This window comes from Phalacrocorax carbo, chromosome 4 (genome assembly GCF_963921805.1).
Source record: "Phalacrocorax carbo chromosome 4, bPhaCar2.1, whole genome shotgun sequence".
NCBI lineage: Eukaryota > Metazoa > Chordata > Aves > Suliformes > Phalacrocoracidae > Phalacrocorax > Phalacrocorax carbo.
The window spans coordinates 30,744,334-30,765,475 of record NC_087516.1 but is presented as its reverse complement, the minus strand read 5'-3'; the positions used below and the strand labels follow the sequence as shown (position 1 = coordinate 30,765,475).

Below are 21,142 nucleotides of genomic sequence, written 5' to 3'. Positions count from 1 at the left end.
TGCTAAAGCCCCAAGCTCATGTGAGTCAGAAAAAGGATTCAAAATGCTGCTGTGGACTCTGGAACACAGCAGCCATTACCAGTTTTGGCTTTACATTGATGTATCACAAATCAATACGAGAGTGATGCTTTGTAGTAACGCAGGTCCCAGCCCAGCCGAGAACATGAGATTCTGTGTAATACTAAACATCCTATTCCATTTCTACCCTTGAAATTCAGCCCTCATGCATTTTGATCCTTAGGGGTCATGCTTAGGTTGAAGCATTCTGCTTGACAGTCATCAAAAAGCAGTTTTCTGAAGTTGCTACCAGAGGAAATGCTCTTTTTTTTTTTTTTTTTGCTAGCCAGATTAAGGGGAGTGGACATTAAATGCTGCTTGTGAGAAAAATGAAGAGGTCATCAAACATATCAACATATTATAGGAGCTACCTACCTGTTTCACAGCCTGAAAATTGTATGACTTCTGAGTTCACTTCATTCAGCCTATACAAATAAAATGGTTATAATTTAGTTCCTTTTTCCTGTTAGGAAAGTATGGATAGTTCAAGAACTGTAGCATGTTAAAGAAGCTACCTAAATGAGAGCTGATACTACTCCTGTGGACTCAGGAAGCAGAGGGGAATACAGTTAACGATGCAGTTCCTCAAGTATAAGTCTCAGAAGCAGTCGAAATACTTAGTTTAATTTGTTTTCTTGGCACAGCCAATAGGACTACCTCATTCATAGAAAAGAGGTGAAGTCAGTATTTGTGGAGACTAGAGTGCCATACTGGAAGAAGTGGATTCTCCAAGAAGAGGAGTAATAGAAGTGCAATGCCAAAACCAATATAAGCTAGGAGCTCCGTGGCTGAACATGACATTGTGACTGAGGCATCTGGGCACATTAATCCATGTTTACAAAGCATCGCTGTGGCACGGTCAGGCAACGGGTATCACAAAGCATAATGGGCCTGGCCATAGGCCATTCCACTAAGGAGATGGAAATACTAAAGCCGCCATGCATGGGGAAACCTCATCTGGGATAGCAGACAGTTCTCCATGTCCATCTCAGAAAAGACTAAATCGGAGCATGTTCAGAGAACAGCTTTAGGAGTATAGTATTAGAGGAACATTGGCCTTCACGAGAAGAGGACACTCAAAGAGAGGAGATACAGCTTATACCAGTTGCTTATACCAGTGAGATAAATATGCGCAAGAGAGAAGAGCTATTCCAATGAAAGAAGTGTATCACCACAAGAACAGATGGATGTACTCTGGCCATATAGCAATTTAGCCCGGAAATAAAAAACTAAAGCTTATAAGTACGAGAGAAATGAAGTTCTGAAACTCATTGTAGGATTTACAAATGGGAGTATGAAATGGAAGTAGTTTTAAGAGAAAACTTGACATGTTTCTGACTGTTACATAACCGTGCCTGAAATTATGGGATTTTTTTCTGGAGTGAAGACACACACAAAGACTACTTAAAATCCATTTTGACACAGTACTGACTTAATTTTAAGTTGCTGATTATTTGATGGAACATATTTTCTAAGAAAGATGCTGGATTGGTATTCCTAGAAGCTAAGGTCCCCAGAGCAGCTGGAGGCAGCACTCTACTGCATCTTCCCTGCCCTCTATCCTGTATCATCTCTGTTCATTGCCTGATTAGTGTTGCAGATACTGCCTCTGCTCTAACAGGAACTGGTTTTGGTTTTCTTTCTTTTTACATTTGCTGTTAAGGTAATGGAAAACAAAAGCCATGTGTGCCAAAATGGTGTTGGTTTTTTTTCAGATGTCCAAATAAACATTGGTCTGTTTTTGATATGATCTGGAAACCTCTATAAGAAATAAACCTACCATCTAATTTCTTTACACAATACAGTCTTAGCTTTGTCCAAGCAGCTGTTATGTGAAAACAAATCTCTAATGCCTGTGGCTGGAAGCAGCCCTTTTTCAGTTTCATCCTTTTATACGCATTTGTATCCTCAATTTATAATAAAGGAACAAACCCAAAAGTTTCGGGAAGCAGAGTCTTAGTGAAGTACAGGCTAGAGGTATGCTACCTCTTGCTTTGCTAGGAAGAAAGTAATGTATAAAAGAAGCACACAGTATGAGCATGTCAAAATGGAACCAAAATTAAGTTTATTAGAACAATATTAAAAAGTTTTGCATAGCTGCCTCCTCCTATTTATAATGAATACATTGCCCAAGTTTGTATTCAAAGCTTCCTCTTTGAAAAATCACAGAAACAAAGTAATTTCACATATTTTACAAGCTTGTGTAAGTATATTAGTTCAATGCTTAATTAGTCTGTTATAGTGTTGAGGCTATGCCAAAATCTAATGGAAAAAGAATGACAGAAGTCCTGAAAATTAGTTTATAAGGTTCAGAGCAGTATTCTAGTGAAAAGGAAAGACATTACAATGGAAAAAGAACCCCCAGGATGAAGCTTTTGAAGGAGGAGGAAGTATTGCAACCTGAACCACCAGAAGATGTAACCAGGATGGTATAAGTCACAATTTTAAAGTGCTTACAAAATATAATTACTATTACACATTGACCAGCTGAAAAAACATCAGCCAAAAAAAAAAAGAGTCCAATGCTTGAAGAGCAGCTCAGACTCAAGCATCTCCACTTTAGCAGTCTGGATTCTCTTTGTTACACTGCAGCTGAGCTGAAGAACTAATATTCTTATTAAAACACCTGTATGTCTAGAATACAGTTAACACTGCAATGTATAAGAGGTATGACTGTCTGCACTCTCAGACATACTGAGACAGACTCGTTGCAAGTCAGAAGATGGAAAGGGTTGGGTAAAGTACTATTCTCAGTCACAGAGCCGTAAGGCGGAGTTACTCTGCAGCTATTCTGAATGGTGCAGTGGGAGTAGAATTTGGCCTGGTGTTCTCAAAGGTTAGTTAAACAAAATATGACCTTTTTCAGGCTAGGGGAACAAAAGAGGTCAGCTCATTCTCCAGAGCTACAAAAGATCTTTCAAGGGTACCAAAGAAATAAAAATAAAAGCCATGATCACACTTCCTAGATGCAGACATAGAAACAACGCTTGTACGTTAAGGTATCACCCAGCGAGAAAAACCCTGGAGGCTTCCCAATTACTGAGTGCCGCCAGTAATTCACCCACTATGGGACAGGTGTACAGATTCAAATGATCAATTTTGTCCAAGGTCCCAGAGCAAGATAGCTGCAGAACTGGGATTTGACTCAAAGTCATCTACAATTCAGAATCTTGCAGCAAATAACAGTGCTTCATAAGGGATCTTGCAGAATTGCAAAGAGCCCGCTGAACCTGATTGAACTTCAGTAACTCCTTGGGCAAAGGAAGCCCAGTGCAGCTTCCCTATTCCTTTGTGGGTAAGAGTTTGTATAGGTTATCTTCCTTCTCACAAGGACATTCTGGTACAAGCTGTGCATTGTGTAAAAACAGCTCAGTTAGTTACCCAGACTTCACTGATTTCAGTCTCTGCTGCAGGTTGGAATTGTTACTCCAGTCTCTTTGAGAAGAGAAGACAGCTCCACTCCAATGTCTCAACCAAGCTGCAGTGAGATTTACAAAGCTGATCACAAAGTACCTTTGAATCATCTGTGCAGTTCTTTCCTCTGCTGCTTCTTCACACATGCATCAAGAAACTGTAGCATTCATATGGTGATGGGATAAAGCACAGATTTGCACTCTGCTATGTCAGGCCTCATGCTTAGGGCGAGACAGTGGGCGGCCAAAAATGAACTCAGAGAAGGAACTGGATCCTGAACAGAAGCAACTCCTTTCCAATACCTCTCTTACTTTGAAAGGAAAGTAAGTTTCTTTTCAAGTTGCAGTTTATTCCCATCTCTCATGCTTTACCACAGAGGTTGGAATTGTTATTTGTTTTTTACCTTCCTTGAGGACCTCATGCACTAGGAATGTAATATATGTGCTTTTGTCACACTTTAAACTACTCAGAACAAAAGCACCTCTTTTTTTCATGCTTTATGGATCATGCCTCATACTATCAGAAAGAAAAGTATCTACTTGGAAGTAGAAAGATGTTCAAAAGGAAATAAAATTGTGATATCTGAGACAGGTTCTAGAAATCTCTTTGCTTATACACATTAGGAATGAACATGTTAGCATGCCCAAATATTAATGAACATTACATTGTTCAGAGGAAATCTCAGCCGTTCATGTTTTGATGATTTTAAATGAAAGACATCCTTCCCTGTTCTCTTTAGATCAACATTTGTCACAGTAATTAACGAGGAAGTAATTATAATGTAATTTGTCAGAATAATCTGACAGGCAAAGAATTATGTTCTCAATCCTAAAGGAATACATAGTTCTAGTTTTCTGACAGATTGGGTACGTGTGGGTGGCATAGCAGAGGGTATTTGCCTTTAAGCGGGATAAAAACTTTGGCACTTTCTATTCTCCAGCAAAAATGGACAGACGCACTGTCTAATTCTCTAAAATATGTTCATGAAGGCATTTTACCTTAAGAACAGATTAGTAAATATGATTTTAACACTTTCCTGATATAAAAGCTACTTCTTTTTACAGTGACTTCGAGATCTGCAGTTCAGTTGCAGTAGTTCAGTAGTCACTTGCTGTTTCTTTAAGATGGTGAGTAAACAACTTTGTCATTCAGTCATATTTACCAAGAGAAAAATAACTGTCCTCAAAACAAATATAAACTACGAGATAAGGCATCAAAGGACAGAAAAAAAAAAAACAAAAAGCCCAAGGGAAAATAAAGATACTAAATTAAAATCCCTGCTGATGTTCAGGGGGGTATGATCGTTCACTCCAATAGCAGCTAGAAGAGCCCCACATTTGTCATTGGCTTTTTTTTTTTTTTTTTTTTTTTTTTTTTTTTTAGGAGAGAAGCTGACCACAGCTTTACCCAGCTAACAGCATCCGTATCTGTAGCAGATACAGCAGAGGATTCAGCCCATGGTATTCCTTGATACTTGTTTCCAGCACTTCCAATAGACATTGTTTTTAAAGGTGATCTTCTGAAGAAAGGTTTGATATAGTACATTTGCCATTTTAAGAATGTCTTAAAACCCTAGAACTTGCTGTTCCATTTGTATGTTTATATGACTTTGTTTATGCTTGGTTTTAGCGGACTTTATGCTTTTGTACTTGCGGCGTTGAACCCCCATCAATTTCAGTGCTACAGCTGCCGCACTTAAAATGAAAACCAGAGATTTTTTGTGTGCTTCTGTTTAACTGATGTGATTATAGGAAAAAAAAAGCAGTAAGGATTCTGCTATCTTAGATTCTTATATTGATGGGAAGGGAAGAAACAAGTGTCCATACATATTTCCTATGTCAGCGAGTCCTACAAGAAAAAAACCCCAATGTCATGCCTAAAAACAGCCAAGAGTTTATCTTGCCTGTAGGTTATGTGGAACACAAGCAGGTTTTAAGTCGAGCACATCACAAATTCTTTTTGGATTAGGAAATTCTGCCTTCAGTACTGTGTTGTCATGTGGCCCTTGAAAGAGCAGGAGTACCCAGCTGCACCCGTCCACAGTTTTAATGGACTTGAAACTACAAGGACTCTGTTCTTCATTTTGTTATACGTTAAGGAAATTCTGCAAAGGAAGTATCTGCTTTTCTCTTTACATGAGATCTATGCCTTCTGTACTTTATTTATGACTTATAAAGGGTCCCTCTCAGAAATACTGTTTTCTGTATAGAGGTATCTTTTTGAGCTCTCCTGATGAACCTCATATAAATGCAGTATAGGAAGCTGGACTAAAAGGAAAACAAAATAAATTGCTTGACAGGAGGAAAAAGGGCTAATACAAAATAAAGTGAATTGGAGCTATTCAACATATCTTTTTACTCTAAGAGCTCCCTCAGTTCTGCATCATAAAGTCAGCAACACAGCTCTGACTTACTGCAATGGTTTGGTGTCAAGACTTCCCTTTGCTTCTTGCACAGAAAACCTTGGTTAGTTTACCTGTGGTTTTACAAAGATTTTGCAAAATAATCAGTTAATCAGCAAGAAAGAGTGCAGGAAACTGCTCAGAGAAACAAAGGCAATCCTGTGGCTCTAACAGTAAGTTCTGCTGTGTTATTTGTAGCTACCTACCAGTTCTGACTTTGCCCTTCCACATTTCTGTAATACCATTACTAAAATATCATTTTTAGGTTTTGTTTTGTTTTAATTTTGTTTTATTGAAACTTAAGGGGTTGTGGTGACCGATGCCATTAGCAGGAATGTTTACGTTATCGGTAGCACTTTAGCCAGGCTTGTCAAGAGCTATGGGACATTTAAGCAGGACAGAGAAGCCAACCCAGAGATGAGAGGCTCTGCGTCAAGGGAAGGGACTGATGTGAGAGGAGGTCTTGGGACACAGGAGGCAAAGCACGGCCCGATGTGAGTACCCTTGGAGGTTTGCTACAGTCCCGCAGCTTTGCTAAACTTGCTCTGTGGTGTCCATGAATGTATGTTGCAGTCTACTATTTCTATCTTCCTCTCTCTGGCTTCTACCCTCCTATCCTCCCCTGCTTGCCCTCTTCCCTTGCTATCACCACCCACTCTTGTTTTCCTTCTTACTACCTCTCTTCTCTTAATTAATCAGGGAAAGAAAAAGAGAAGCTGTTCCTGCCAGCTTTGCTTTGCTGTTGAGTGGTGGTAGGAGTTCAAAGAACAAGGTTTCTCCTGTGCCTGCTGCTTGTTCTTTGATGCCCTGTTGTGATAAAGGAGAGGGAAATAAATAAAGCAGGCAGCAAAAGAGGAAGAGAGGGAACTGGAATAAAGAGCTACGGGAAAAGAAATGTGACAATGACTTAAGTTCCTTTTAGATTACAGTATGCAGTTCGCACCGAGCAACTCTGAGGACAGGGAGTACCTCGGGCAGAGAGAGTTCTGCGTGGCACCAGTTCCCCCCCACTCAACAGCTAGGTGCAGTAAGCAAGTTCTCTGGGGAGGACACTCCTACCTCGAACAACAGCATGGTGCTCTTCAAGCCGGACTTTAGGCCTACCCTCTTTTCTTTAGATATAAAGAGAGTAAGTGGCTTAAAGGTACAATCTGTACGAGCCTGGCATTGCTTTCGCTATTCCCACAGAAAGAACAAGAGACGTGTCCCACCGTTTTGGGTCAGAGTACACACCAAAACAGTCACAAGCAAACGCTGTGATGTGAAGGCACGGACTTGGGAGTGCATGGCTGGTGGGGGGTCTGGTGTGTGACAGTGAGGTGACAGCGGTGGAGAAGGAATGACTACCCGTGTGATACTCCTTGAAACAGAGGAGAGGCCCATGGTAAGACCTTCATCAGTGTGTGGTAGGATGCCAGCTACACAAAATGGGGGGCTTACGGCCTCTGAGGGTGGTCCAGCGCTGCTAAGACTGGTACTGAAGGTGTAGCACCAAGGAGATAGAGAGACACGTCAATCTCAAGATTAAGGCAGTTAATTTCTGCCTGAAAAACATGATTCTAACAGTGCCCATGTGAGATGATGAAAATGTCACTTAAACTGAATTTTTCATAGGTGTCTGCTGGCTGTGTGCTTCGGTTTTAGTGCCTGTCCCAGAAGCCTGATACGCTGAAGTACCTTGCACTCACCACTGCAGTCAGTCGCAGCACTTTGAGCACACCAGGTGCTACAGAGCACATGCTGAAACGTCATGGGCATCTCAACCTAGAAACCTAGCACTTCTGCTTAACAGCCACCACCACAGCGCTTCCTCTGTTAAAGGCTACTGCATACTGAAAGCTGGAAACAGCAGACTGTGGAACAGGCAAGTAATGTACACCTAATGCAATGAGCTAATTGAGGGTCCTGGGACTTTCTTTCTCCTTTGTCTTACCTCAAACCAATCAAGCGAGCCAACCACACTTGTCACGTCGTGCGGCACAGGGATCTTGGACCTCAAACAGCTTGTAGCTTGTAGCACTGCTACAAGGGCTCAGGTTGATGTAGGTCAGCCCACCCCTTCAATGTCATTTCCAAGATGTCCAGCACGGTGCTGCACAGCATTAACTCCCGTTACCTGGCTGCTACTGTGGACACTCACCTGAAAACAAAGAGGTTACCAAGTTCATCCGTAGAGTGGGCTAGCACAAGGAGGCACAGATTCATTGAAACCAGTGGGTTTCCTCTTGCCTTTGCCAGTATTAAATTTGGTTCATTTTCTCAATTTCAGGACTGTTAGAGAGAAGCAATGAGTCATCAGTCCTGCTAAATCCAACCTCTGTGTGTGACATACATGTGCAAGAATAGTAACTAGGTAAAAAAACCACGTGTAAGCATACTAGTATGAAAGCACACTATTACTCAGGGGAATTCTGTGTTATTCTGTAGAACTCAGTTATTTGGGAAATGAAACTTGTTACAAGTAGCTCATGACTGAAACATGTTTCCAGTGTGACAGTAAAAGATGCTGCTTTTTTCCTTTACAGCAAAGGCAGTGACATGGACTAGCTCACAACCGCACTGCTTCTACCCTGGTTTTACTCAGAGCAGTAAGCACCGCGACATCTTTGCATACGCTTTTTTCCTGAGAAATACACCACGAGGATCTTTATGAGTAATGGAGCAGCAATGTAGTCTTTCAGAAAACAAGCTGATCGGTGTATGTACTGTAGCAAGACAGGAAAAAAGAACTGCACGCATGTTTTAGGGGAAAAATGACCTAATAGGAGAAAGGGGCTATTGTAATTAAGACACACGGTGTAAGGTACTAGGAAAGGAAAGGGGAATGTAGAATTCTCTTCACACTCGTGAAAAGCAGATTCAGCCGCGGTTTCTTGCCTGTTTGGGGCTGAACCCCCTAACTGACATTATCTGTACGTTAAATACTGCTGCAAGTACACGACCCACTAGTCCACGCTGTCAAATAAAAAAGATCTGCTCTCCCTTGTTAAAATGTCACCCTGCTACTGCTGAATCCCACGCCAGCGCTGCCTTCCCCTGCCGGCACAACAGCCAACGGCCTACCCGTTGCCGAGGCCGCTACGCTCGCACCGGCATTTTCCAGCCTCTGCTTTAGGTTTTGGTTGTGACAAATACCAAGACTAAGCAGAGGGAGAGCAAGACCCCCGTTCGTTTCCAGGGATTCCCTGTCAGCGCTCCGTGCAAACGGCCGTCTCGCGCGCGGTGCCCTCAAGCAGAAAAAAAACCCCTCCGCGCTCAAACGCTGAGGCCGGCGCGCGGCCCGCCCCGCCCCCGCCCCCGCCCCCACCCCGCCCCGCAGCGGGGCGGGCCGCGCGGCCGGATGTTGTTGTTGTTGTTCCTGCCCCGCCCCTCGCCCCCTCCCCCCGCGGAGGGTGACGGGCGCTTCCTCGCCCGGAGCCGCCGCCGCCGCTGCCTCCACCTCAGCCGCTGCCGCTCGCTCCGGCAGCGGGGTGTCCCCGCCGGCCCTCTCCCGCCGGCCCCCGCGGCGTCGCCCCGGCTCCTCGCTCTCTCTTTCTCTCAGCGGACGCTCGGGCCCGGTCATGGCGGACTTCGACGAGATCTACGAGGAGGAGGAGGATGAGGAGCGGGCGCTGGAGGAGCAGCTCCTCAAGTACTCCCCCGACCCGGTGGTGGTGCGAGGCTCCGGACATGTCACCGTGTAAGGGCCGCGCCGGGGCCTGCGCGGCCGGGACGGGCGGTGGAGGCCGGGGCGGGCCTGGGGGCGGCGGCCGGTGGCGCCGAGGCAGCGGGTACACCTTGGGGTAAGGCGAGGAGGTGGGCGCGGGGAGCACCGGGTCGGTGCCGCCTCCCTCCGTCCCTCCCTCTCCCCGCCGTGCCCCGGCGGCCGTGGGGCTGCGGGAGGGCTCGCCTCGGCCCCGCCGGGCGGCCGGGTCCCGCATGGGAGTCGCAAGCGGGTCGCAAGGCGCTGGGGAGACAAGGCTGACTTGGGCTGTGACTGGCAGAGGAATGTGAAGTATTTGTCCGAAGTGATGAGCTGTCAGGAAGTAAGGTGCCTGTGTTCTTGTGTATAACAGGTATGTGCCGGCACATGACCGGCTGGACTGTTGCTTAGGGTTGTTTATGTATCTGTTATCCACTCCTTTTTAACATGTGGCCGCTAATAGAGCTCTGAGGACTTTCTTAAAAGAAAAGGCATCCGTGAGTCAGATGGGTACATGCAAAATCATATTAAGTTGTGGTTGATACGTGTTGTTTCACTGTGTTTAACGTGGGAGTGACTGTGAGTTTTGTTTTGTGACTGTTTTGTGTCTCTGATCTAGCAGCAAGTGACCATCGGTTAGTGTAGTACTTCTCTATAACATAACAGGTGAGGGTGTCTTTTCTTCAGTCAATTCTGTCAGGCTCACTCTACTCCACTGTAGTTGTTGTCAGTTATGATGTACAGTTTCAGAGGCTGAAATATCAGCCTGGAGACAAAACGCAGCAGTACAAACCTTTTTTTCTAATATTCACTGTTCAGCAGGACTAGGCTTGTAATAGAAACTTAAAAGCAGAAGGTATTGTGGTCTGTTGCTTTGAGTGCCATGGCCTCTACTGATTTTCAGATACTGACCTGCCCAGAAATCCAGGGTTAAATTTAGGGTAGTTTTGTGGCAATTTGGTACATTACTGTTTTAATATTTGGTTGACATTAAGTAATGCTAACAGCCGGACAGGGCAGTTTGCTGTCGGTTAAAAACGGGAAGTGAGACATGATAGACTGAGAGAGGTTTCAAGGGTTGGAAGCATGTAGATGGGCAGGGGGCTGAGGAGGCCCTGTAAAGGAACAGAAGCATGTAGCCAAAGTATTCAGCGTATGACTGTTTATTGTGAACAAAAGTTGTTACCATCCAATGACTTCTCCAAAAATAAGCTGGTAGCCTTAGCCTCTGTCTGCTAAACAGAGCAAAACCACAAGTAGATAGTTTTCGTATTAGCAAACATGAAAGTAAAAACTGAAATGGAGGCAAACACTGGTTTCTTCTCCAGTACTGGAAGGTAAGCTGTGCAGGACAAGATCAAGGCCCGTTAGTGGAATCGTGAGGAAGCTTGCATAGCGTGTCTGTGACTAGTAAGGGTGTTGTGGTTGAAGGATGGTTGCCGCATTAATTGTTCATTAATGGTCACTAGCTCATTATTACTTTAAGGTCTTCCTTAAAATATTTGTTCTTTAAGTTTTGGACGAGCAATGAAATATGAATATGTACCTCCAAAATTTGGCAATTGGTCTTCATCTACTTTCTTTATGATGCCAGGTGTGAAGAGCTCACTAAATAGCATCAGCCACTCTTACCTTTGTACACCCTATAACTTTTTTTGTCATTGAGTGAGAAGCTTATTATTAAAAGTTAGATCACCGGCAGAACATTCACTTGGCGGATTTAAGGAGTAGGTCAAATCCTACATATATAATGAATTAGTCTTGCCTGGTGTAAAAGCATGTATGTGTTTTGAAGGTCTGACAAAAATGATCAGCAGTTAAGCAAATATGGGATTGATCTCTCCCTGGCTCTGCAGTTTAAAGAATTGCTGACTGCTTCTGCCGTGTGTGTATTTAAACAGAAGCTTTCTTTTCATAGTCTATTGTCATATCCTCTCTGATCTTACATAGGAGTCATAATGTTGAGTATGAAATATGTCGTTTCCATGACTACAGATTAATGTCAGAAAGACATTTACTATCACTTGATTTCATCCAACAGACAATGGAAGTGTGTGAGAGTCCTTTCTAAGCTGAGTAGTTAAAAGCAATTAAAGGAAAGCAGGTAAATATTATCCATATAAAACATGACGGCTTTGCCTTTCAGGGTATGGGACTTCTGATTAACACAGAATTTTCTTCTTAAACTCACTGTTTGGAGCATGCTGCACACAATTCTGAAATTTTTTTTTTATTTAATGTTGCCTAAGCACTCCGTTAAACAGTTTCCAACCAGAAATATTTGAGTAATATTTGACCTGGTTTCAATAACTTGAGGTGATCTCTTCTAATGGCAAGAAACTTTAAAGCTGAGAAAATATAGAACTTTGCTTACAACTGAATTGAAAGTCCAAGGTATTTCATACGTCATATTAGGGTGGAAAGAGAGGTACATGATGAGTTTGAAATTGAGAAGAGAGTATTTGTGATAGGTGTCTGATTGTGTTTTTCAGTGACTGCTTTCCTGTTCCTCAACCAGTTGAGACATGTGCCTTATGTATACCAGACTGTATTAGCTAGTAATATTGGATTTATTAGTCTTTTGCAGTGCCAGAATGATAGAGAGCCATTGTGATGTGCTAGTGAATGCCTTTCTGTGCTGTTTGTCACCTTAGTACATTGTGTGTTGATGCAAGATAACTGTTTGGAGGGGTAAAAGCCCTCACAAAATATATTTTCACCCAAGTCAGTTTCTTTAATATTAAACTTAAATCTGCATATATATTTTTGAACCTTACTCTGTATCAGGGGCATATGAGTGAAAACAGGTCTATGTGACAATTATGGATGGAGAAGGACAAGTGTAAGGTCTTGCACCTGGGAAAACATAATCCGGGAGTGCAGCACAGACTGGGATCCACCTGGCTGGGGAGCAGCTCTGTGGAAAGGGACCTGGGGGTCCTGGTGGACAGAAAGCTCAACATGAGCGAACAGTGTGCTGCTGCGGCCAAGAAGGTCAACAGGATGCTGGGTTGCATCAAAAAGGGCATCATCATCAGAGATAAAGAAGTCATTATCCCGCTCTACTCAGCGCTTGTCAGGCCACACCTGGAGTCCTGTGTACAGTTCTGGCCCTCGCTATACAAAAGGATGTGGAGAGGCTGGAAGGGGTCCAGAGAAGGGTCACCAAGATGATCAAAGGACTGGGAAGCCTGCCATACAAGGGTAGGCTGGGAGAGCTGGGTTCGTTCAGCCTTGAGAAAAGGAGGCTTAGAGGGGCTCTCATTACAATGTACTGGTACTTAAGCAGTAGCTACAAAGATGATGGAGGTTCCCTTTTTACAGGGAGTCACATGGAGAGGACAAGGGGGAATGGACACAAGTTGCTCTTGGGGAGATTCTGATTGGACACGAGGGAAATTTTTCACAGTGAGGACAGTCACCATTGGAATAATCTCCCCAGGGAAGTGGTTGACTCGGCCGCGTTGGACACTTTCAAGTCTCGTCTGGACAGGGTGCTGGGCCATCTTGTCCAGACTGTGCTCTTCCTAGAAAGGTTGGACTAGATGATCCCTGAGGTCCCTTCCAGCCTGGGATTCTGTGATTAGTGGAATATATATTTATTTTGTGAGGGTTGTGAACATGTGGAACTGAAGAGTATGGTTGAGAGCAACTGAAAAATGGTTTTTGTGTCCCCAGAAGTAAAGACAAAGAGGAAGAGGATAATGTGTGTCAGTTTTATGTGTTAGGAAGATCTGAGCTGCAAGCTGAGAAAAAGGTGCAGGTTGGATGTGTTCTATACTGTAAACTTCTGTACTTCGAGGTTTCTACCTCTCACCATTTCTTTCTCTGCTGTACACAAGGGCAGGAACTCAGCTGGACCTTTCAAACAGAGTCACTTTTAAGAAACACTTTTTCAGGTTCCAGGAAAGTTAAAGAAAGTACTCATGCATGAGGTGAGCATGAATCTGTCAAAGACACGATGTTGACGGGAAAGGCATAGAGCAAGCAGAGAATAGTATGTGTCACTGAAGATGGAGCATTGTACAAAAGAAATCTAGTGCTGTGTGAGGACAGCTGCCTGAGGAAATGCATCTCCAAAATATTGCTTTCCAGGGTTTGATTTTTAAGACACTTCTTGCTGCTTTTTAATGTCAGAGCTGTTATGTCTTTGCAGGAGTGAACATGTAGTAGTGTTCCATGGAGTTTCTAATATTTTAATTTCCAAATTGCAGCATGTAGTCAAGAATGATAATACTGAGATCACATAATTACTTACCAAAGCTTTTAATGGATGGAGTCACCCTTTTTACTACCTGCTTATGGTGATGAAACTGTAATATGGAAAGCTCAGAATGATGTTGGTAGCTGGTTGAGTTAGCTTTGATGTTTCAGTTTCACTGCCCCACCATGTATTAAGCATTACCACAGGCCTTGAGTACAGAGTCTCGGTCTCATTTGCTTATAACTTCACCAAAGTGTAACTGTATTGGTCAGAAGTTTCTGTGCCTTACTCTGCCTCAGTGTGTTTGTAAATTCAGATGCCTCTAGAGCTTTTCGTGTAGGGTTGTCTTTGTCAGGCATGGCTTTTGCAGTCTCCATGAATATTTGCTTGTTTGATGAAGCTGTGAACATTGGAATACTTTTGGATCATGCATTCACAAAAAAAGCCTTGTTTCTGTCCTGCTGATTTCCCAGCCAGTCTTCAGCATGAGGCTGAGCAGAGCTTTCCCTGCAATTACATCTTTTTGTGACTTCACTGAGAGCAGGGGGACTTCTTGTGCCTTTGACTTACCTGCTCATGCCTTGGAGTAAAGGGCTTACTTAGCAATCTGGGTAGACGGACAGCTGAAATTCTGTCTCATCTTTTGGTCAGGGGCACAGCATTGTTTTTGTTCTTGCAACAAAAGCTGCTTTGGACTGAATTTTTCTTGTAGTTGGCCACTCCCTTATTGCTCAAATTTATATTTAATTCCATTATTCATAGCAAATCTCCTCTGGATGTTGAAGCATCAAGTGCATGAAGATCATTTTTTGAAGAGACATCTCTCTGGACATCTGTCTGATTTGATGAATTATAGTAAAGTGGTGTTACCTTTTGGTGTTGAGACTTCTGATGGCAGCTGTGTATCTTGAGCTTGGAGTCCTTCTCCAGGCTGGGCTGCTTATAAAATGTATACAGATCCAAGGGATTTTTTTTTTTTTCAGGCTTTGGTTTCCGCTTCAACCTACTGGCAATTTTAAGTAGCTTAACTAATAGGACATGACACTTCTTTCTGACATTTACATAACTTTTGCTGCAGCACTTGGTTTCACTCAGGATTTTGGGGAAAGGGTGGATGGTCCTCCTGTCATGGAATATTCAGCAGGATTTTCAGTGGTAGAGGTATGTTGCCCGTGAGTATGTGTTTTCTCTGTTCTGTGTTGAAGTGGTAAACTTGCCATATATTTCTCTGGTTAACAGTTTTTATTTGTTACTTCACAGTTTTGAGGGATTTGTAGAAGTTGCAGAGCTACTATTCTAATTACAAATACTCAAATATGCTGTGTAACTTCTGTGTAAGTAAGGTCTCCAGGGAGACCTTATTGTGGCCTTTCAATATATAAAGGGGACTTATAAGAAAGATGGAGAAAGACTTTTTACGAGGACAAGGGGCAATGGTTTTAAACAGAAAGAATGTGGATTTAGGTTGGATATAAGGAAGACTTATTTCTTTTTTTTTATGGTAAGGGTGGTGAGACACTGGAACAGGTTGCCCAGAGAAGCTGTGGATGCCCCATTGTTGGAATTGTTCAAGGTCCAGTTGGACGGGGCTTTGAGCAACCTGATCTAGTGATAGTGGGGTTGGACTAGATGATCGTTCTGTGTTTCTATGATTCTACTGCCTGCAGTCAATGATAGGGAGATGACTTGTTTACTTTTCCTTAAGACCATATGTGAAAATCACTTACCATGTCAAATTCATAAACTGTCTAGCCTAGCGTGCTGTTGCAAACTGTGGCAACAGGCATTGCTGCTTATGGGTTGCATGCAAGCCTAGCTGTTCCTATGGACACTGGCACCTGCACTTGCATGAGGTATGTGTGATTGAGAGATGATGTATGCATTTGCATACTTCAACATCATCTTTCCTTTAGTGTCTGTTTCTAAGGGAACTTGTGTAATCTCTCTTCAAATCTGTGGGCACAGTCTGTGTCACTAATCTCAAGTGGAAACAAACACAGAAGTTTGCTACTTGCAGCTTAGAGAAGCACTTTCTTCTGTTTTAAACCAATCTCTGACTATTCTCAGTGGGTGCCCTCTGTTGTGGGATTTTGTGATTAACAGTTAATCATTCACCTTATCCACTGCCTTCCTGAATCTTTGCACTTTGATCATATACCCCTCTCAGCCTCCTCTTTTCCAAATTAGTGTCAGCCTTGTTAGTCTCCTAGGGCAGATACTTTATTCCCTTAATTATATTAGTCTTCCTTCTCTCTGCTTTCTCTTAACTCCACCAAGTCCTCCATGAAATTTGGATGCCAGAACTGCAACCAGTACTGAATATGTTGCTATACGAGGGTTTTATAGAGAGGTAAAACGATGCCCTCTGTGTTGTTCTTAATCACTTTCCTAGTGGTGCCCAGTATTTTATTGCTATTTCTGGTGGCTACTTCTTTCCTTGAGCTGATGTTTAAGAGAATCGTGAGTGGTGAGGAAAGATCTCTCTTGTAAACTGTAGCTGCCAAACTTTAGTTGAGTGTCACGTAAGCATAATTTAGCTTTCCTGATATTCACCACCTTTTATTTATCTATGCAGAAGCTCATCTGTCACATGTTGTCCACTGGGTTTTGTGCGGCCCTTCCACAGCAGATCACCATTGGTACAGCAGTTAACTGACCATTTGATGACTTGGACAAAGTTCTCCATTGGCATGCAGATCATTCAGCTGGGGTGGGGGGGAACCCAAACCAACCCAAAACCAAACCCCTAGCTGCTCAATAAACATTGTCAAAGCAAATTATGTATTTAAATTATTCAACTATCAAGGCTCAGGTAAGCTTTTCTGCAAACAGCTGAGCAACGTGTGATAGGTCCTGCTGCCAATATTAAAGTCTAGAGCAGTTTAATTTCTGATTTGTGTTGTTTGTAGTATTTAATAGTAAGACTGCTTTGGTTTATATTTGGAAAGTTATTTATTCCAGATTAATTTTTACATTGACTGCTGTTGACGAAATTAATAGCCAGTCATACAGTTTCATTAATGACTTTGTTAGACTGTAGAGTCTCTGTTAGAAGTTATTGCCCAGACCATATGCCAGAAAATACTCATATTTTCTTTGATGTTCATCCAGTCATGAACTCAGCCAGACAACTGTAAGATACAAAACAATTTTTTTAATAGACAAGGTGAAACTCTTCTAATCTTAGATGTTCTGAAACCCAGAATAGTCAGTAACTCCAGGTCATCTCAAACTGCTTCATAGCTTTACATTCATAAGTGGTGTGTTTCTTTCAAATTAGTTATAATTTAAGTAATGTTTTGTATTTTGTGTTCTGAAACTTACTAATATTTTTTTTTTCTGAATAAATAACCTGGTGTTGATTCCATTTGTATGCTTAGAAGAGTTTGTTTATTTAGCACAGCCTGAGTGTAACAGCACTGGATGAGCTTTTCTTCAAGATACATCTCTGTTGGTGGAGGAGGGGAGTAATTCAAACTGTGGACTTAACTTACTGCCCCTTTCCCATAAGTACTTCACTTTTCACACTTGCCACTGTTGCTTATAAAGATTTTGCTGAGCTTGGGGAAGAGTCAACAGAACCCAACAGAACTTTAAGTAGAGACTATAGGCAAGGTAGATTTCAAACTGTTTAGAGTGGTGTGCTTTTGTCTGTTAGCATAATTTTAGGAATTACTTTTAACAACAGCTATTTTTTCCTGAAATTAATGCTGTTGTTATACGAACCCTGAGAGCATTATGAGGTGCTTGTAACTTGTGGCATGGATTGGGATTATTTATAATTTTTGTATGATCTTCATTTTGTTTTTGTAGGTTTGGACTAAGCAACAAATTTGAAGCAGAATTTCCTTCATCTTTAACTGGAAAGGTGAGTATCTGTGAATAGGGATTTGGAATTAGAGTTAGAATTTCATTACAAAAACAAGAGTTCCAGGTGTAGGCCATTGTAAGAGTAATAAATCACTCTGCTGTGGTATTAGTTTGTTTTTCATTGTGTTTCCCTTCCTCCCTTTATAGGTTGCACCTGAAGAATTTAAAGCCAGCATCAGTAGAGTTAACAGTTGTCTTAAGAAGAACCTTCCAGTTAATGTACGATGGCTACTATGTGGATGCCTTTGCTGCTGCTGCACTTTAGGTTGTAGTATGTGGCCAGTTATCTGCCTCAGTAAGAGAGTAAGTTGAACTATTAATATAATTTTTAATAATGAGAGTTGTGCTGGGTTTGTTCTCATTTTTTTCTCCCCCACCTTTAAAAACTGGGTGCTAGAACTAAAATCAGTTTGATTTCATATATTTTGCTATCATTTGTCTGTCATACTCGTTAAAGTTACAACAGATACCAGTCAGAACTTTGAGCTTATGACTCAATGAGTGGTAGTGTAGCTGAATGTCTCTGCTAGAGTCCTTTACTGTACAGCACCTATTATTATTGAAGTAACTTTCAACATACTTTTTAATAGCTGCATCTCCTCTGTGGTACACTGTTTGGGATGATTTGGCAGTGATTGAGTGGCAGTTTGTTTACAGGAGCTTCTGATTACACTGTGGCCCAAATCGTAATACATTTTTGTTTAAAAAGGCAACTTTTCAAAAGATAATTCTTCTTTTTGGATTTTCCTTCCAAGCTGTAGATGAGTAAGACTTTTTTTTTTACATTAAGAACTGGAAAGTAGTGTTTTGTCTGTGTACACTTGGCACTTAGTGTATTGTTCACAACAGAATCTCATTGCACATGCCTGTTTTTGTCACTTCCTTTCCCTCGATGCAGTTAATTAGGCTACCCTCATCTATTCTGTTTCCACGTGCATAAGAATTCTTTGGCTAGTCCTGTTTCACTGCTTTGCAAGAAGTCTCTGCGCCTCCCCATCCTCCTCACTATTAGTACTGTTCATCTTTCCATTTCATGGCAAAGCTTGTGTATCTTCTTTTGTGTAATACCTCTTAATGCTACAAATCATATAAAATTCAGTACACGGAACATCATCATGATTTTCTTTATCAAAGTCCTCATTTTACAGGGTCAGTAAATCAAGGCTTGCTAAAAAAAAAACACAGGATGAACACTGATCATAAAACCTGTATGCATTTTTGTACCATCTAAATTTCTGTGTTAAAATCTTAATGCTTAGTCCCTTTGAGAGGTTACTTAAAGCTAGTTTTAACTGTATACAAAATAAGGTAAAAAATTCTCCTGGTAACATTGGAGACCCTGGAGGAAATAAAAAGTTATTGGTGTCAGTGTGAATTATACCAAACCCTAGGTTTTCTGTCTTTAAGCTGTGACAAACTAGTAAGTCTCCTGTAGCATGACTGTATATCCATATCCTGAAAGTCTGTTACAAGAAATTAGAATCTCCTGATTGCTTCCACAGTTGGTGACGTAAATAGCTTGCAGAGACTACCTTAACCATTCTAGGCCTAGCTCTGTTAGTTACAAACACAAGGGACACTTGCATTTCTACTGTCCATTTAACTTCTAAATGAGAAAGCTTTTGATGCTCTTCAGTTTGACCCATTTTTCTCACATAATGTGCTATTTTAGCAGGAAATGGTAGCAGGATGTAACATGGTAGGGGCTGATGCCACAAGCCCTCATCTTCTAAACTGCGGCCTCTTAATCTATTACCAGAAGTTACAAATAATCAGCTTTATATAAGTTGTTAAACAAGTCAGAAAAAAGACAAGAGCTTATAGTGTCTTAGGCCACGAAACAGAGTTTGAAGCTGAGGAAGGAGGTTCTGTGTGGTAACATGGTGAAGCAACAGTTAGAGAAGTGCTTCCATTGAAGTTTGTGTGGCGTAGGAGTTAAGGTAAGCTCCCTTCCAAAAGAATAACCCTGAAAAAAAAATACATGGATACTCTGTTCATTGAATGCTGGAAAGAGGTTAGTGGTGTAATTGTTGCTGTAATATACAGACTGCATAAAGACAGAAGAGTCTCAGAAAGAGAGTGAACAGCAGGAGTAAGCACAGAAACTTGGGGTTGGAAGTCATCCTAGAGGTATGGCCCAGACTGTCAGTAAATGTTGCATTTTTTCCTGTTATAGCTGGTACCAGGAAACATTTAAAGACTGTCATACCTTTTCCTGCACTTAAGACTGTGGTGACTCAGGCTCAGGCTTGGATATCCAGGATTGGTAAAACTGAGGTTAGAACTCAGCTGCCTCAACACAGTGTCTTGTGCCACTGTGGATGGCACATCAGCACTAGACACTGATAGCACTGAATACCTGTGTTTAGGCAGTTTGATTATTCCTCTGGGATGAAAATAATTTAAGTCAGTCTGGAGGCTTTGGATCTTGTGACAACATCATTTGTCCATGTTGGCAGCTCAGCAAATGGATGTCTGCTTAGAGGGTTGTCTGTCAGACAGAGAACCCAGAACTTGGTATTGGTTGGGTATCTGGAGAGTATAATATAGAGAAGAATGAATTAACTTGTGTACTTAAAGACAAACTGAAAGGAATGAGAATACTTTCCCAAACTATAACTCTTAATCCTGGGCCTGGTTGAGAAAGACTTATTTTCTGGTGGAGGAAGTAAGGAGGAAAGCTGTGGAATGTTTCTAAGGACATATTTGCAAATTCTGGTATAGAAAACAAGCAGAAGAATTTGTAGTGATTCTCATAGTGGCTACTACTCACAGAAGAGCAGTGAAAAGTTACTGCCACTTGAGTTGCTTGAAATAGGTATGGGTATATTCAACATTATTTCTTGGTAGACCCAGATCAGGAAAGTATAAAGTGATTTAAATCCTTTAAATCTATCTTACCTGGAATTACAGGTTTTGTACCCTGCAAGATCTCAGTACTGAATTGCATCCACAAACCTGTAAGATTTTTCTTTTATGCAGAACTTTCCATCAGTTTATGTCAAAGTGCTACAGCAAGTGCAGGAAACTAATTGTATGTATTTTCCTAGAAGTGGGGCAAGTGAGTAACAGTGCATGATGTGAATTACCTGGAGCTGCTCAGCAAATTGACAGCAGTTGCAAATACAAACTGGTAGTTATAGGTTCCAATCTGTAATTTGCTCAGTAGATTCCAGTAGAACTGTGACAAGAAGCAACTTCATATTCTTTGATTTTAAAAAAAAAAAAATTAAGTCCTTAAGAGTATTTTGGTTTGCTGCTAGCACCACATTTTGCTGATACATAGCAGACTAATGTATTCAGTGTGAAGTAATCACTTACATTCGAACTCTTGTACTGCTTGTCTCTGACTTTACCGTGTCTTGGAAGAGGGTTGTGTTGATCAAATGATCTTCCATGCTTTGACTTCTTCAGATCTCCTTTCACTGGCCAGACTCCAGCTATAGGTGTAGTCCCAACAGCCAGGATTCACTTCTTGAGGAAGCAGGTCCAGGATGACTTGTGCCTGTTTCTT

The 21,142-nt window shown here is 41.8% G+C and overlaps 1 protein-coding gene across 1 annotated transcript in view; it reads left to right on the top strand.

The window, feature by feature from the left end:
- The first annotated feature begins 9,216 nt into the window (after nt 1-9,216).
- Nucleotides 9,217-21,142, top strand: part of CHIC2 (cysteine rich hydrophobic domain 2) — a 32,630-nt gene continuing 20,704 nt past the window's right edge. The window contains exons 1-3 of the mRNA XM_064449436.1: nt 9,217-9,551; nt 17,572-17,626; nt 17,776-17,931. Coding sequence (XP_064305506.1) covers nt 9,433-9,551; nt 17,572-17,626; nt 17,776-17,931 — 330 coding nt within the window. The 5' untranslated portion in view covers nt 9,217-9,432. The remainder of the gene's footprint in view (nt 9,552-17,571; nt 17,627-17,775; nt 17,932-21,142) is intronic.